Raw genomic sequence first — 15,524 nt, 5'->3', positions numbered from 1 at the left:
CAGCACTTAGTCTTACCAAGTTTCTTAATTTTTGTTATTTTGAGTCTTAGGTTGTTTTTTACTGTGGTTATAATTTAATATTTCCCTGAATACTAATATGGTTAACCATTTTTCATATGTTTATTTACCCATGTAGTGTTGTTTTCTCATGAAATGCTTGTTCATTTCTTTTTCCCATTTTCTATTTATCTTTTCCTTATTAAATTGTCAAAGCACTTTATATAATCTGTATTCTGAATATTTGTTGGTATGCCAGTCTGTGTGAATGCAGTAACAATACTGTAAACCATAACCACTAGAAATTTCAGGAAGGGATTCAATCACTTAACATTTGCTACTAGATCACTAGCTTTAGGATCGTATTTAGGGGCTATGATCCTGAAGTCAGGAATTTTTGGTGCTGCCACCATCTCTGTTCCTACTCCTACAGCATCATTTCCATAAAACTGGAGACTTGACATTGGAAAGTGAGGCACAGGGTATTGACTATAAGTGACACTCATGTCTATCCAGTTTTGCGTGCTGTCTTACCAATAGAAAAATGTTCTCAGCTCTCTTCTGTCTTCCATATCCCCCTCAAGTGCTTCTCACTGGTGATACTTTAATCCCACCGACAGCTCCAGCTACAAGGACCTCTGAGAACTGTAGTTTTGGACTTTCAGCCTCTGTGATAGAGACTGAAATATGGAAAGGAATGGGAATGAATGTTGCCACAGTACCATACAACATGCTAGATGATAGGTATTTTCATAGATATATTCCCAGGTTCTGATATGTTTGATAAACAGAATTTTCTATTTTGTTTTTAATTTTAAGGTAATTGAATCTGTCCATCTTTTTTCTAATGGTTGTTCTTTGTGTCTCTAATAGATCCTCTCTTAGCCTATGATCATAAAGATCCCGTATTTTTGGCTAAAAATATTTAAAGTTTTATTCTACCCCAAGTTTCTTAACTGTAACTTAAAATTTTTTTTTTTTAATGTTTACTTATTTTTGAGAAGGAGACAGAGCATGCATGGGGGGAAGGGCCGAGAGAGAGGAAGACACAGAATCCGAAGCAGGCTCTAGGCCCTGAGCTGTCAGCACAGAGCCCAACACAGGGCTCGAACTCACGAACCATGAGATCAGGACCTGGGCCTAAGTCAGCCACTTAACCAGCAGAGCCACCCAGGCGCCCCATTAACTTTAACTTTTAAAGATCATGCACCTGGGCTGAAATCTGATAGATCTCTTGTTAACTTGTGTAACTAGTCCAAAAAGTAAAGAAATGAAATTTTTTTAGTTCCAAATTCATTTAAAGCATGGGCTTTTTAAAAGTTAACTTTCTTTTGTTTGCGTTTTGCTACATTATATAGCACTTTCCTTTTAGTTTTGTTAATTTATTTTAAAGCATGTTGCTCTCGAGAATAAACTAGAACTCCCACAGAATTCGTATGTCTTATGACTATTTTGTCACCTTCTACCTTACATTTTAAAAAATACGTTTTGGGGCGCCTGGGTGGCTTGGTCGGTTAAGCGTCCGACTTCGGCTCAGGTCACGATCTCGCGGTCGGTGGGTTCGAGCCCCGCGTCGGGCTCTGTGCTGACAGCTCAGAGCCTGGAGCCTGTTTCAGATTCTGTGTCTCCCTCTCTCTGTGACCCTCCCCCGTTCATGCTCTGTCTCTCTCTGTCTCAAAAATAAATGATAAAAAAAAAAAAAATTTTAAAAATACGTTTTCACTATTTCTCCTCTCTTCTAATTTCTGAAAGCGTCATATGTTTAAGCCAGCAATGTTTGCCAAAGTGTAACATAAATCTTTTAATTGGGTTTTCAGTTTTCCTCATTTGTGTTTTTTCCCCATAGAAAAGTTTTTCTAATTTTAACTTTTTATGGTTTACTATTCTTTCTCAAAAAAGTTATTAAATAAGCGATGCTATTCCTAATAAAGGACATTGCTAAGATTTTTGAATCACCAATGTATGTAGATTAATCTTGTATTTTAATGTACTTGGGATAGACAAGGTATATTATATGGTTGAGATAATCCTTTTTCCTATATTTGACTCAACATATTTAACTTCCTTTCATGTCCAGGTCTTTTTAAGCTAGTCTTTTAAAAATCTGCCTTCACCTATTTAACAGTAATGTGGTTGTGTCTCATGAATGTATTTATTCCTAGTACAATAGGAAAGTGGGAAAAATAGATTCTGAACTTATTAAAAAGGCACTTTTAGTAATTTGAAAATGCTATCAAGTTTTAAAGTGAATTTTACTTATGTTTTTAGGGCAACATCTTACTTTTAATTATGTATTGCAATTAAGGGCTGCAAAATCAAGAGAGTTTATCACTTTTAAGGAAAAGATTTAAATAGTCATACATGGTCAGTTCTGAATAATAGAAGCTGGCAATGACATGGATTGTATAATAGTATGCAATTCTATGTTATTGAGTTTTGGGAACATTTTAATATTTACATTTTTATGTGGATGTATGTTTTCTGGGAATTGACTACAAATAGGAAATAATGAAGTCATTTAAAATCAGGCTAAGAGAGAGGTGAAAAAATATTTTATTTTCCTCCCTTCCATTTTTAAGTCTTCCTTGAAATTTAGTTCATCTTGAGAATATAGTGTTGTTTGTTTTATCCTCCTTTTTTCTCTAATTCCATCTTTTCTCCTCAAAACTTAACAGAGGAAGGAAATTTGGTAAGATAATTAAATGGAGAGATATGTACAGCATTTTTAAAAATTACGTTTTTTAAATACTAATTTTTCTAAATACTAAATACTAATTTTTAAATTTCTAAGTTTCTAAATACTAATTTTTATTATTTGTTATTACTCAGGGCATGGAAGACATCATTTGTTACCTACATAAGAGCCGGTTTTTCTTCTTTCATTCATTTAACTCTGATTTTCTTCCACTGTCATTTTGCTCAGGGGAAATTAACTGCTTCCATAATTTTAAGTGATAAGTCTTTTATTTAAGTATTTTATTTTTAAAGTGATAAGTCTTTTATTAAACTTTTATTCAAACTAGTTTGATTTTCTTTTTGCCAGCGATTGGTCTGGGAATGAATATGTAACCCTACTTTTAACCAGTGAAGTATAAGGGAAAGTCTGTTGTAGAGCTTCTGGGAAAGAATTTTCTCCCTGATAAAAAGAGAGGCAGGCAAGAAGAAAGCTTTACCTCCCTCCTGCTGCATGTTATTTTTAAAAGTGATATGTGAAGCTGGCTGGTATAGCCATTTTTGTAACCATGGGGGTAGATGTGAAGATTGGAAGAAGGGAAAAATGAGAAAACCTTTGATCCTTATTATATTATTGAACTGCTGAAACAAATCTGGAACCACTTACCCTTCCAATTTAATATTAGATAAGGAAATAAAACATCCATTCATTCATTCATTCGCTTACAAGTATTTATTGAGTACTTAGTAAGTACCAGGTACTAATCAGGTCAGTACATCAAGTGAATACATCAGTGATAAAACAGACAAAAACACTAACTGATATAGAGACTTAATTGCATTTGTCGGGGATTCACAAACTACATCAGCCTATGGACCAGATTTAGCCTGCTGCCTCTATTTGTAAATAAAAGTTTATTGGCTCACAGCCACACTCATTCATTGTGTCTGTGGCAACTTTTGCTCTGTGCTGGTGGAGGTGAATTGTTGCAACAGAGAGTGAATGGCACACACAGTCTAAAACATTTACTGTCTGGCCCTTTACAGAAAAAGTTGACTATTCTTTTGTACATGTAGTGATATTTCACTGCAAACTCTTTCTGTTATCTGGTCTTTAATGCAACAGTCTTTTTTGAAATTTAAAATGGTCTTTGCATTTTTATTTAGGTATAAATGTAGCTTTAGAACTTAAAACTTCAACAGGAAGAAATATAAAGTTATTATTTAATAAATTAAAACCAATGATATTGAGCATATTATTTATTTTACTGTTTTTATTTTCTGATAGTCTGATTTTTATCATTTTTAAGATTATAATTATCAATATGTGATGTAGAAGATTTCAATAGCATTATAAAATGGAATTGTTTTTTATGCTTATTTTCATCGATTTGTTCTCATAATTTGACTACTGATAATTGACTGATAATACATCAGAGGTATGGTTTTAAATTTGATTTCAACTTCCCTAATCATCTCATTCATGAATGTTGACAGTATCCTATGAGCACGTTAAATGTTTTTTTGAAACTTGAGAAATTTATGTGTTTATAAAAGCAATAATGAAGCCATTATTTTTTACTAGTAGTCCAAAAAAATGGTATTCTCAACCCTAAAACTTGGTTCATTTTTCTAATAGCAGAAGATGAATATATTTGATCTATTTTTGAACGAGAGAAAGAAAAATCTCTGGGATTACATGGTAAATACTGGTGCTCTTGTGCTACTTGAGGCACTGTAAGGAAGACCATCCCCAGAAGTTTGCCAAATCCTAAGCCTTATAAAGTTTTAAATTTAGGTTTTGAATCTCATAAAGTCAGAGCTATGTCTCTTTTTTCTCTATATCTGTTTTTATAACTGAGTTTGTTTTTGTATAATTATGTGTACATACATACACTCTTACCACAGTTCCCTTTGAGTACTAATCTCTAGTCATGCCAGCCTTCGTACTTGGCTTCCTTACACCTGGCAGACCAGTTTCTACCAGAACACCTTACCCGTTTCTTCTGCCTAGAATGCTCTTCTTCAGATCTGCATGGCACTGTCTCCTTCCCTTTGTTCAGGTTTTTTTATCAGGAAAACATTCCCTGACCACATTATCTAGCTGTTTCTATGCTCTTCCCTTTTCTTTTTTCTCTAATATAATTTTATTTTATTTTTGGCACCTATTACTACTTGAAATTATTCGCTTCCTTATTTTTTGTCTTATCTAGTAAAATGTATCCTTCACGAGAGCAAGACCCTTGTCTTTTCTATTTACTACTGTATACATAACACTGTTGAACAGTGCTTTAGCATCTTTTATGCATAAACTATAAAATGCATTCTTTATAATTCTCAGTTTGTTTCTTTGAAGAGTAAAAACTTAGAGATCCCTTTGATCTTTTGATCTTCTGTGATTTTATAATTTTCCTGAGTTTTTGTAGTTATTTTACTTACCTTAATTCACTAGCAGTTCTTTAATGACTCATCTTCATTGAGCCTTTTATTTTCAGTCCAGGTTTCATGGGGGGAAAAAAAAACAACTCTTTTATATGTTAAGTGTATCACTTTGGGTCATATTTAATTAAATTGTGCAGTCATAGTAAGTAATGCAGCTATGATATAGATTGGCTGTTCCAACCTCTTTTAAGTGTGTATTCCTGTAGTGCAAGAGGCTGGAAAACTGAAATCTAGTTCAGGATATGAATTAGGTTCTGCTAACAATAAGTACTTGTAAGAGATCTAAATTAGGAGATAAGTAGGAAGAGAAGCAGTATCTGAGGGTCTGTTTTTGTGGTTGAGAATCTAACAAGTATAGAGTAGCTCTAGAGCCGATAATTCTGGGCAGCTACTTCTGTTGAAGCTAAAGCATGGTGTTCTGCAGGTTATCCTAACTGGCAGTAATCCTAATCCCAGGATCTCAGCTAAGAATGTGTGATCTTGGAACCAGCAGTAGGTATAGTTGCTTCCTGATTGTCCGGCTTCCTAACTGTGGCATATTTACCTGTTCCCTCAGCAAATCAGTTTTGCAACTAGCTAAACCAGTAAGATTGGCTTTTTCTAGAAATTGCACTAGAAAGTAGAGATCAACTAATAAGTGGTGGCAGCAGAAAAAGTGAATGCTACTAGTTATTAATAATAAGGATAATATTGTTTACCTCCACAAAGCTTTGTATGATTTCTCTTCTTACTATCAAGCTGTCCAAAATAATGGAACTTTCTTCTTTTTATTTTCCTCAGGCTCTTACATTTTGACTTAATTATTATGTATTTGAATAAATACAATGAGAACCAGAACTCTTACTATCTTCTATGTAATACCCCTTCAAATGTTTGTTGAACATAATTATTAGTGTCTAACTTTCAAAAAACATAAAAAAGGAATGCTTTGAAAAAGATTAATTCCTTAAATCTTTGTGGTACTTAAATAGTTTTATTTTCTCAGTTATATTTCTAATATCTTTGGAGAATTAGATAAAATTCATTTAATGAGCATTTACAAATATATTATTACAATTATATTTCAAAGAAAATAAGGACAAAAATAAGTCTGTAGGATAAAAATAAGCATAAGGCTATAGAGGAAAGAACAAATAATAAGTTTGAGTATGTGGGTATATGTTTGTATGCACTCATTTCAACCGACAAGAATATACTGTTGTTTTCAAAGGCCTATGAAACTTTTGTAAACATAGACATGGACTGCAAACCCTACTCATCGTGTACACAGATACAAATTTAAAAAGTCATAAATCACACCTACAGTAAAGTTTGAAATAACAAAAAACAGGCACAAATAATTTTTAACTACCTTTTCAGCTAACTCCTGAGATGAAAAGAATTAAAAAAATTAAAAACTTCTTAAAATGAACAACATATCAAACTAGTGAGATGAAGCCAAACTAGTACTCAGAACATTTGTAATTAATTGAAAAGTAAAATTGAAAATAAGTGAACTAGAGATTTTTGTTTACAATGATGGCAGACTAGGTAAATCAGACTCCTTCTGACAAAAACTAGAAATTCTAGACAAAAACTAGGAAATTGGGACAGATATTTGACAACAGTCAGATCTCTTTAAATGAACTCATTGGAGAATTCTAGGGAAGGACCAGGAAAATAATGAAATCCAGGGATATGAGCCTGCATTTGGAGCTGCCTTCATAGGTATATCTCATTATCCTGGAGTAGGCAAAGGTTGAAAAATGGGGCTTGAAACAAATTCACAGAGCTAGAGAGATTAAAATGGAAAGTCAGAGCCCATCAGATTAGAGGCTCAGTGGCTCAGTAAGCTTTCAGGCATTAGGTTGGGGTACCCTATGAGTAAGAGTGACCCCAAAAATCTAGTAGTCCTAAAAAGATCTAAAACATAGCTTGGAATTACCTGAATCTCTGTTCAGAGATTGATAATGCCGCTAGCCACATGTAGAAGGAAAAAAAAAAAAAAAAAAGGAAGACCATTTTATAGGAAGATAACATTATTGCTAGGCCTTAAAATATCTCCCCATGTAATATCTGGCTCATATCTTAAAGAGCATAGTTTTAAACAATGATAAATAATAGACAACATAAAAAAATCCACAGGATTGGCCTTTAAAATAACTATGCTTAATATGTTCAGTGAAAACAGACAAAATTTTGAGAATGTTGATAAGGGGATAGGGAACTCTACAAAAGGAACCAAACAAATTCAGAACTGAAAACATATGGTAATGAAGTAAGACATAACTGAAGAGGGAATTAATGGAATACAGTCCAAGTCTGAAGGAAATATTCAGAGTGAAGATCACAGAGACAAGGGGATAGAAAAATACAGGAAATAATGTAAGAGACATAAGGGAAATAGTGAAAACTAAAATTCATATAACTTAAGCCTGAGAAAGAGAGGACAGAGAGACCTCAATCTGCAGGTTAAGGAAACAGCATGTATCATAAGCTGGATAATACAAAAACAAGCAAACAATCTATATTTAGATACATGGCTGTAACATTAAATACAAATTTAAAGACCATTTTTAAAAATGTTCAAAGCAGAAAAATTGTCTTCAAAGAAATAGCAATAAGACATAAACTGACTACTCAACAAATGATGGAAATCAGGAGACAGTGCAGTATCTTCAAAGTGCTGAAAGAAGGACTATTAATTTAGAATTATGTATCTAGTGAAATGTTTTTCTAGAAGTCAAATTAGTACATTTTCAGATGCAAAGAAATTGAAAAAATTACCAGTAGCAAAATTAAAATCCTAAAAGGATATTCTACAAAAAGAGGGGAAAGGGTAACTAAGGGAGAAAGTGTAATGAATATCACATTAACTATTCTGAAATAATAATAATGTTTCTAAAGTATTTGTAGGGAATTAAAATACAAAGCAGCAATATCATAAATTTGGGAAAAGGGTAAATACAGTTAAGGTATTCTCAGGTTTCAGCATTGCCCAAAAGTAATAGAATACTTATTTATTTTAGAGTTTTGTTAATTCTTTGTGTGTGTTTTAATCTCTAGGGTAGACAGTGAAAGTAAAGGATCATATAACTTCCAAGTTAATAAAGTAGAAAAATAGAATAATAAAAAGTAACCAATATAGAACAACAGGAACTCTTAGTCATTGCTGGTGGGAAAGCAAAATGTACGGTCACCTAGGAAGACCATTTGGTGGTTTCTTAAAATATGAAACATCATCTTACTATAACAATTCAGCAGTCATACTCCTTGGTATTTACCTAAAGGAATTGGAAACTTACGTCTACACAAAAACCTGCACATGAATGTTTATACTACCTTTATTCACAATTGCCAAAACTTGGAAACAACCAAGATGTCCTTCGATAGGTGAATGGATAAATAAACTGTAGTACATCCAGCCTATGGAATATTACTCAGCAATATTAAGAAATGAGCTATGAAGCTATGAGAGGATATGGAGGAACCCTAAACATATTACTAAGTGAAAGCAGTCAGTCTGAAAAGGCTACATATTGTATCATTCCAACTACATGACGTTCTAGAAAAGGCAAAACTATGGAGATGATAAAATGATCAGTGGTTGCCAGGAGCTGCGGGGAGGGAGTGAAGGAAGAGAGGGATGAAAAGGCAGAGCACATAGGATTTTTAGGGCAGTGAAACCGTTCTGTAAGCTGCTATAGTGATGGATACATGTCATTATAGAATGTTTTATAATGCTAGGAGTGAACCATAATGTAAACTATAGACTTTGGGTAATGGTGTCAGTGTAGGTTTACCAGTTGCAAAAATGTACCACTCTGGTGGGGGATGTTGATAGTGGGGGAGGTCATGGCAAGGGGGTCAAGGGATATATTAGGGAATCTCTGTACTTTCTGCTCACTTTTGCTATGAACCTAAAACTGCTAAACAATTAAGTCTTTTTAAAATAGAGTCATCTAAAATAAACACATTTTTTTTTAAATAAAAGAAAGCATTAAAGGAGAGAAAATCAAAATAGACAGGGCATATTGGAAGCAAATACTAAGATAGTAGACTTAAGCCCCCAAATAGTAGTAATTATATTAAATTTCAACATACTGGGCCATCTGGGTGGCTCAGTCTGTTAAGCGTCTGACTCTTGATTTCGGCTCAGTTCATAATCTCACAGTTTGCAAGATCGAGCCCCACGTCAGCCTTTGTGGTAAGGGATTCTCTCACTCCCTCTCTCTGTCTCTGCCCCTCCCTTGCTCGTGCTCACCCTCTCTTTCTCTCTCAAATAAGTAAACTTAAAAGCCAAAAAAAAAAAAAAAAAACCTGGGCAGATGACATTAACAGATATTTCCTCAAAAAAGACATACAGATGCCCAACATCTGAAGAGGCTCAACATCACCCATCATCAGGGAAATACAAATCAAAACCACAATGAGATATCACCTTATACCTGTCAGAATGGCTAAAATCAAAAATACAAGAAACAGGTGCTGGCAGTGATGTGGAATCCTTGTGCACTGTTGGTGGGAGTGCAAGCTGGTGCGGCAACTGTGGAAAACCGTATGGAAGTTCCTCAAAAAAGTAAAAATAGAACTACCCTACCATCCAATAATAATAATACTGGGTATTTACCCATAGAATACAAAAACGCTAATTCTAAAAGATAATATGCGGCATCCTGTGTTTATTGTAGCATTTTTTACTGTAGCCACATTATAGAAGCAGCCTAAGTGTCCATTCATAGATGAATGGATAAAAACGATGTTGTAGATAAAGACAATGGAATATTATTGAGCCATGAAAAAAAGAATGAAATCTTGCCATTTGCAGTGACATGGATGGAGCTAGAGTATAATGCTAAGTGAAATTAGAGAAAGACAAATACTGTATGATCTCACTCATGGAATTTAAGAAACAAAACAAATGAACAGTGGGGAGAAAAAGAGATAAACCAAGAAACAAACCCTTAACTATAGAGAACAAACTGGTGGTTACCAGAGGGGAGATGGGTGGGGGGATAGGTGAAATAGATGATGGGGATTAAGGAGTGCACTTGTGATGAGAACTGAGTAATGTATGCAGTTGTTGAATTCCTATATTGTACACCTGAAACTAATATAACACTGTTAACTATACTAGAACTAGAGTTAAAAATTGAATAAAAGTGAAAAACATAAAATACTAGAAATATTTTAAAATATGAACCTTTGTGTTATTGATAATTCTAAATACTTTTAAAATTTTTAACTAGGAAATAATTAGCAAATTCTGTACTTTCCTTAGGGAGTAATTTCTTGTTGTTCCTAAATTATCCAAACTGTGTTTGATGAACTTTGTTTTCAGTAAATATATTCTAAATATTAAATTGAATTTTTCTAGTTTCAATGGAGATTTTTTAATATCAGTAGATAATTGTCTTTATTTTAAATAGGTGGATGCAGTTTCTTTGGGAAACTTGCCATGAGATATGTTTATTATAAATAACATTTCTGCTTATAATTGTATGAGTTAAGGGTTTTCAAGTTTCTCCAATATTACAAATTTTTTTTTTCTTCCTCTTAGGTTTTAAAATAAAACACTTAATCTGTCTTTTTAGATATACCTTTCTATAACTTTTTTTTGGTAGCTGTTTAAAACATAATACATATGTGTAGTTTACTTTAATGTTAACATTAAAATTGAATTTAAGGCTTTCAGAGTTATGGTCTAGCTGAATACTGTGCCTTTACTAATAGTCTTGATTTCATAACCAGCAACAATTTTATTCTGTTTATTAACTGGATCTAGTAAGTCAACTGAGATTTATGAAATGCAATGGAAAAAATAAATAATTCTACAGAATTTTATATCACATTTCCTTTTAATAGACTAGATGAAACCATTGTTGTATTTACATTTCTGAATGGCTTTTTCATCAATTAATAGGGTGTAATATCTGAATTTTACCTGTTTGAAAAATTTAAATCTTTCTAGGACAAACTGAATTATGCTTGAATTAATTATGACAATTTAGTGCGTTTGAAATTGTTATATTTTTACACTTGTAGTGCAGTATTTAATGGTGATTAAAACTTCTAATTTTTGAGGGCTACTTAAAAATGACTTTTGTGTGAAGAACTTTCATTTTAAAGAATGATTTCTGACCAAAATGTTTTTTTAGTTGATTCTGAAAGTGATTACTGCTAGTAAAATGAATTTATATTACTATTGTGTTAACTTTTTCTGAAGGTTGCACAGTGAATTAAAAGATGCTGTTGAAAAGCAACTGGAGACCCTTCCCTTTGGCACAGATATGGGAAATGATATATATACAGATGATGAAACAGTCAGGAATCTTCAAGAACAATTACAACTAGCCAATCAAGTGAGTGACATATATTTTTAAAATTTTATTCTGAATTAACAGAATTTTTTAAATATCTGTTAATCATTATTTATGAATGATAATAGTGGAACAGCAAAATTAATACATACTGATTTTTTACAAGATACATTTAACAGCTAACAAAACGTATAATATATACCCTCCCTAATTGTTATAAATATAGTTACAAAATGTATGTTTTAATTGAATCATAAAGCTTTTGACGTGACTTTTATGTCTTATTAAAATATTTTAATTCCCAAGAAAATTTTTAAAGAAAATTATTCACTCACCTAAATTTACATTTTTTATTTTTCTGTGTTTTCTTTTGATGCTGTGTTCTCTTCAGTTTTCTAAGATCATAGAATTATATTTTTTCAAAATTATACTTCTCCAAGTTACTTTCTCTCCTTTTGTCCTCCCTCATAGTAATTGAAATATTTGTTATATATATATATATATATATATATATATACACACACACACACACACACGTATGTATTTGTTATGTATATATATATATGTATTTGTTATATGTAATATATGTATTTGTTATACATATATATATGTATTTGGTATACACATATATATATATTGTACATACATATATCCTGTTTTCTACACTGAACATTTTTGTGATTATACATAAAGGAGTTTAATTTTAATTTATAATTTTCTATTCTAGGCATCTCATAACTTGTATGGATTTGAATCTCATTCTACTTTCTACTTACGTGCCTCAGTTTCCTCATTTATAAATGGAGATTACAAATTCTTTATTGTGATTTTGATTTTATAGTTATCTATGAAAAATCACTTTTTTATATCCTAGAAATTTGGTTTTAAAATTTTTATACTTGTGAAATTGAGAATTTAATCAGGCAGGCTATATGTACCTTGATAAAGGGGCATGTATTTAACTCTGATTTTATTTTTTTAATGTGTAAAGAGAAGGAATTTGAAAAAGCATGCTCTTTACTCTGTTCAAACTAGTATTATCAGGATTTCTAGATATTTATATAGAAATAAATGAAAATTAATTGAAGCTTATGAATGCTTTCTAACCAGGTAGCAAAAGCTGATGCACAATGTACAATTCTCAGTAGTCCATAATAGATTGTGGCAGACCATATGTAAAACAACCCTCTGTTAATATACCTTAAGTATATACAATGATTATTTGTCAATCATACTTCAGTAAAACTGAAAAACAATTAAGAACTAGAAATTGGAGAGGGAGAAGTTAAGATGGCAGAGAAGTAGGGGGACTGGGATTTTCCTTGTCCCTCAAACATAGCTCTATTTCGGTCAGATCACTTGAACACCCAGGAAATAGATATGCAGAGTGGCAGAAGTATCTCCACAGTTGTAGGGAGACAGCTTGGCAGATTCCAAGTACATGTATGTGAATTGGGGGAGATAAAACGGCATAGGCACAGAGGGGAGGGAACCCCTTCTGTGGAGAGAAAAAAGGGAGAGAAAGAGAGGGGCTGTGAAATTCCGAAGTCAAATTAGCACAAAAGGAAAACTTCTCTGGACCACAGACTGGGGAACAAAAAATATGGAGAGTACCAGGTTCTATTTCGCAAAAAAGCCTTAGAAGCTGAAACAAGGAGATTTCAAAAGTGCGTGGTTTTCTGTGGAACCAAGCTGGAAGCCTTGGCTCATGCTTCTGGGGAGGAGGAAGCCAGCTCCAAAGCACATAGCATGGTGTAGAATCTCAGAGGAGTACTGGGAGAGAACAGTCCCCTTCTTGGAGTACTTTTTGAAGATGGTATATTGCCTCCCCAAGGAAAAGAGACCCTGCAGGTGCCAGCCAAAGGCCTTTTAAATCAGCAGGGTGGGGTGGCTCTACTCCAGAACGGGGGAAAGGAGTCCCACTGAGCTGGGTCCTTTGAGACTTTGGGTTATGAATCCCAGCTGAGCACTTAGAAGGCGCAGGAACTGTGGATCAGGGCAAGCTGACTCCCCTAACTATTCTGTGAGGGCTGACTGAACAGTGTGGGTTGAGATACCCAGTCCAGGGAAGAGAGATTGGGGGGGTTGACATTTTTCTCCCCAACACCAACACCAACACCAACACCAACACCAACACCAACACGGTGGGACTTAAGAGAGCACCTCAGTGGCCCCTAGTGGAGGCAAGACCAGCTTACACCAAACTCTGCCCATATGGCAACTGCTTACTTAATGGAGGAAGACTGACTGATACAACACAGCTGGCCTCTCCTCCAGACCAGCACAGCCACTGGTCCCAGGCACCAACACACAAGTGTTTCTTTTTGTTTGTTTTTCTGTTTGTTTTCCTTTATTCTTTTCTTTTTCTTTCTCTTTCTTCCCTCTTTTATGTTTCTTTTGGAATCAGGCTCAAAGTTTCTGATTTGTTTTTGGTCAATTCTTGTATACATATATATATGTGTGTGTGTATAAATAATAATATATTTTATATATATATATATATATATATATATATATATATATATATATATAAATATTAGTCATTTTTATTCTGTTCTTTTTCCACCTTCTCTCTTCTTCTTTATTTTCCTCTCTCTCTCCCTGAATTTAGCCTTATAGTTTTTTGATTCTCTATTTGGATTTCTTTTCTCCCTTTTCATTTTTCTCTTTTTATGGGATCAGACTTCCACCCTCTTTCCTTTTTTGGGGGGTGAGTTGGTTACTTCATCAAAAACATTAAAGCACATCTGATTGAAGGCCCACACATTCCGCCACTACAAGCAAAGAGGAGCTCTGCACAGTACTGGTCACTAGGATGAGCAGCCAAAATGTACAACAGAGTGCACACCACATATACCAAAAATACCTGGAGTGCCAGGCCTGGATAGGGTATGACCCCTTTTTAATATAGTAGTACACTCAGGTGCAGGACACAGAAGAAGCTTTTAAAACACAAAACACAGAAACTTAGCCAAAATGACAAAACGGAGGAATTCTCCCCAAAAGAGAATTCAAGATTTCTTCAAGAAGAAAGCAAGGCCAGAGAATTGTTCAAAACAGATGTAAGTAATATATCTGAACAAGAATTTAGAGTAACAGTCATAAGACTAACAACTGGGCTTGAAAAAAGCATAGAAGACACCAGAGAAACTCTTGTTGCAGAGATCAAAGACCTAAGAACTAGTCATGATGAATTAAAAAATGCTATAACTGAGATGAAAAATAAACTAGAAACAGTGACAGCGAGAATGGAAGAACCAGAGGAGAGACGAGGTGAAATAGAAGATAAAATTTTGGAAAATAAAGAAGCTGAAAATAAAAAGGCAGGGGGGAGGAAATTATTAGATCACGAGGGGAGAATTGGAGACCTAAGTGATTCCATGAAATGAAACGAGTGTCCATATCATCGGAGTTCCAGAAGAAGAGGAGTGAGAGAAAGGGGCAGGTTTATTTGAACCAATTATAGCTGAGAACTTCCCTACTCTGGGGAAAGAAACAGGCATCCAAGTCCAACAGGCACAGAGAACTCCCTTCAGAATCAACAAGAACAGGTCAACACCATGACATATCCTAGTGACACTGGCAATATACAAAGATAAAGAGAGAATTCTGAAAACAGCTAAGGACAAACGATCCTTAGCCTACAAGGGTTGACACATAAGGGTAGTAGCAGACTTGTCCACTGAACCTTGGCAGGCCAGAAGGGAGTGGCAGGAAATATTCAACATGCTGGATAGGAAAATTATGCAGCCAAGAATCCTTTATCCAGCAAAGCTGTTGTTCAGAATAGAAGGGGAGAAAAAAAAGAGTTCTCCAGACAAAAAGAAAATTAGAGGAGTTTGTGATGACTAGACCAGGCCTGCAAGAGATCCTAAGGGGTACTGTGTGTGTGGAAAGCAGCAAAGACTACAGAAGGACCAGGGATATCACCATGAACATCAAATCTACAGAAAACACAGTGGCACTAAATTCATATCTTTCAACAATCACTCTGAATGTAAATGGACTAAATGCCCCAATCAAAAGACATAGGGTTTCAAGATGGATAAAAAACAAGAGCCATCAATATGCTGCCTACAAGAGACTCCTTGAAAGTGAGGGGATGGAGAACCA

The 15,524-nt window shown here is 34.0% G+C and overlaps 1 protein-coding gene across 5 annotated transcripts in view; it reads left to right on the top strand.

Annotated features, from left to right (window-relative positions):
- SCLT1 (sodium channel and clathrin linker 1) overlaps positions 1 to 15,524 on the top strand; it is a 219,460-nt gene that overhangs the window by 35,787 nt on the left and 168,149 nt on the right. For all 5 annotated transcript variants that reach the window (XR_013555142.2, XR_013555143.2, XM_078445738.2 and 2 more), the window contains one exon: positions 11,318 to 11,453. Coding sequence is in view for 3 of the 5 variants with exons in the window: in XM_078445738.2 (XP_078301864.1) it covers positions 11,318 to 11,453 (136 nt within the window). In the remaining 2 variants the exon portion in view is untranslated. The remainder of the gene's footprint in view (positions 1 to 11,317; positions 11,454 to 15,524) is intronic.

This window comes from Panthera onca, chromosome B1 (genome assembly GCF_046562875.1).
Source record: "Panthera onca isolate mPanOnc1 chromosome B1, mPanOnc1 haplotype 2, whole genome shotgun sequence".
NCBI classification, from domain to species: domain Eukaryota; kingdom Metazoa; phylum Chordata; class Mammalia; order Carnivora; family Felidae; genus Panthera; species Panthera onca.
Note: the sequence above shows the minus strand (reverse complement) of the source record. Positions and strands in the feature narration are given on the sequence as shown.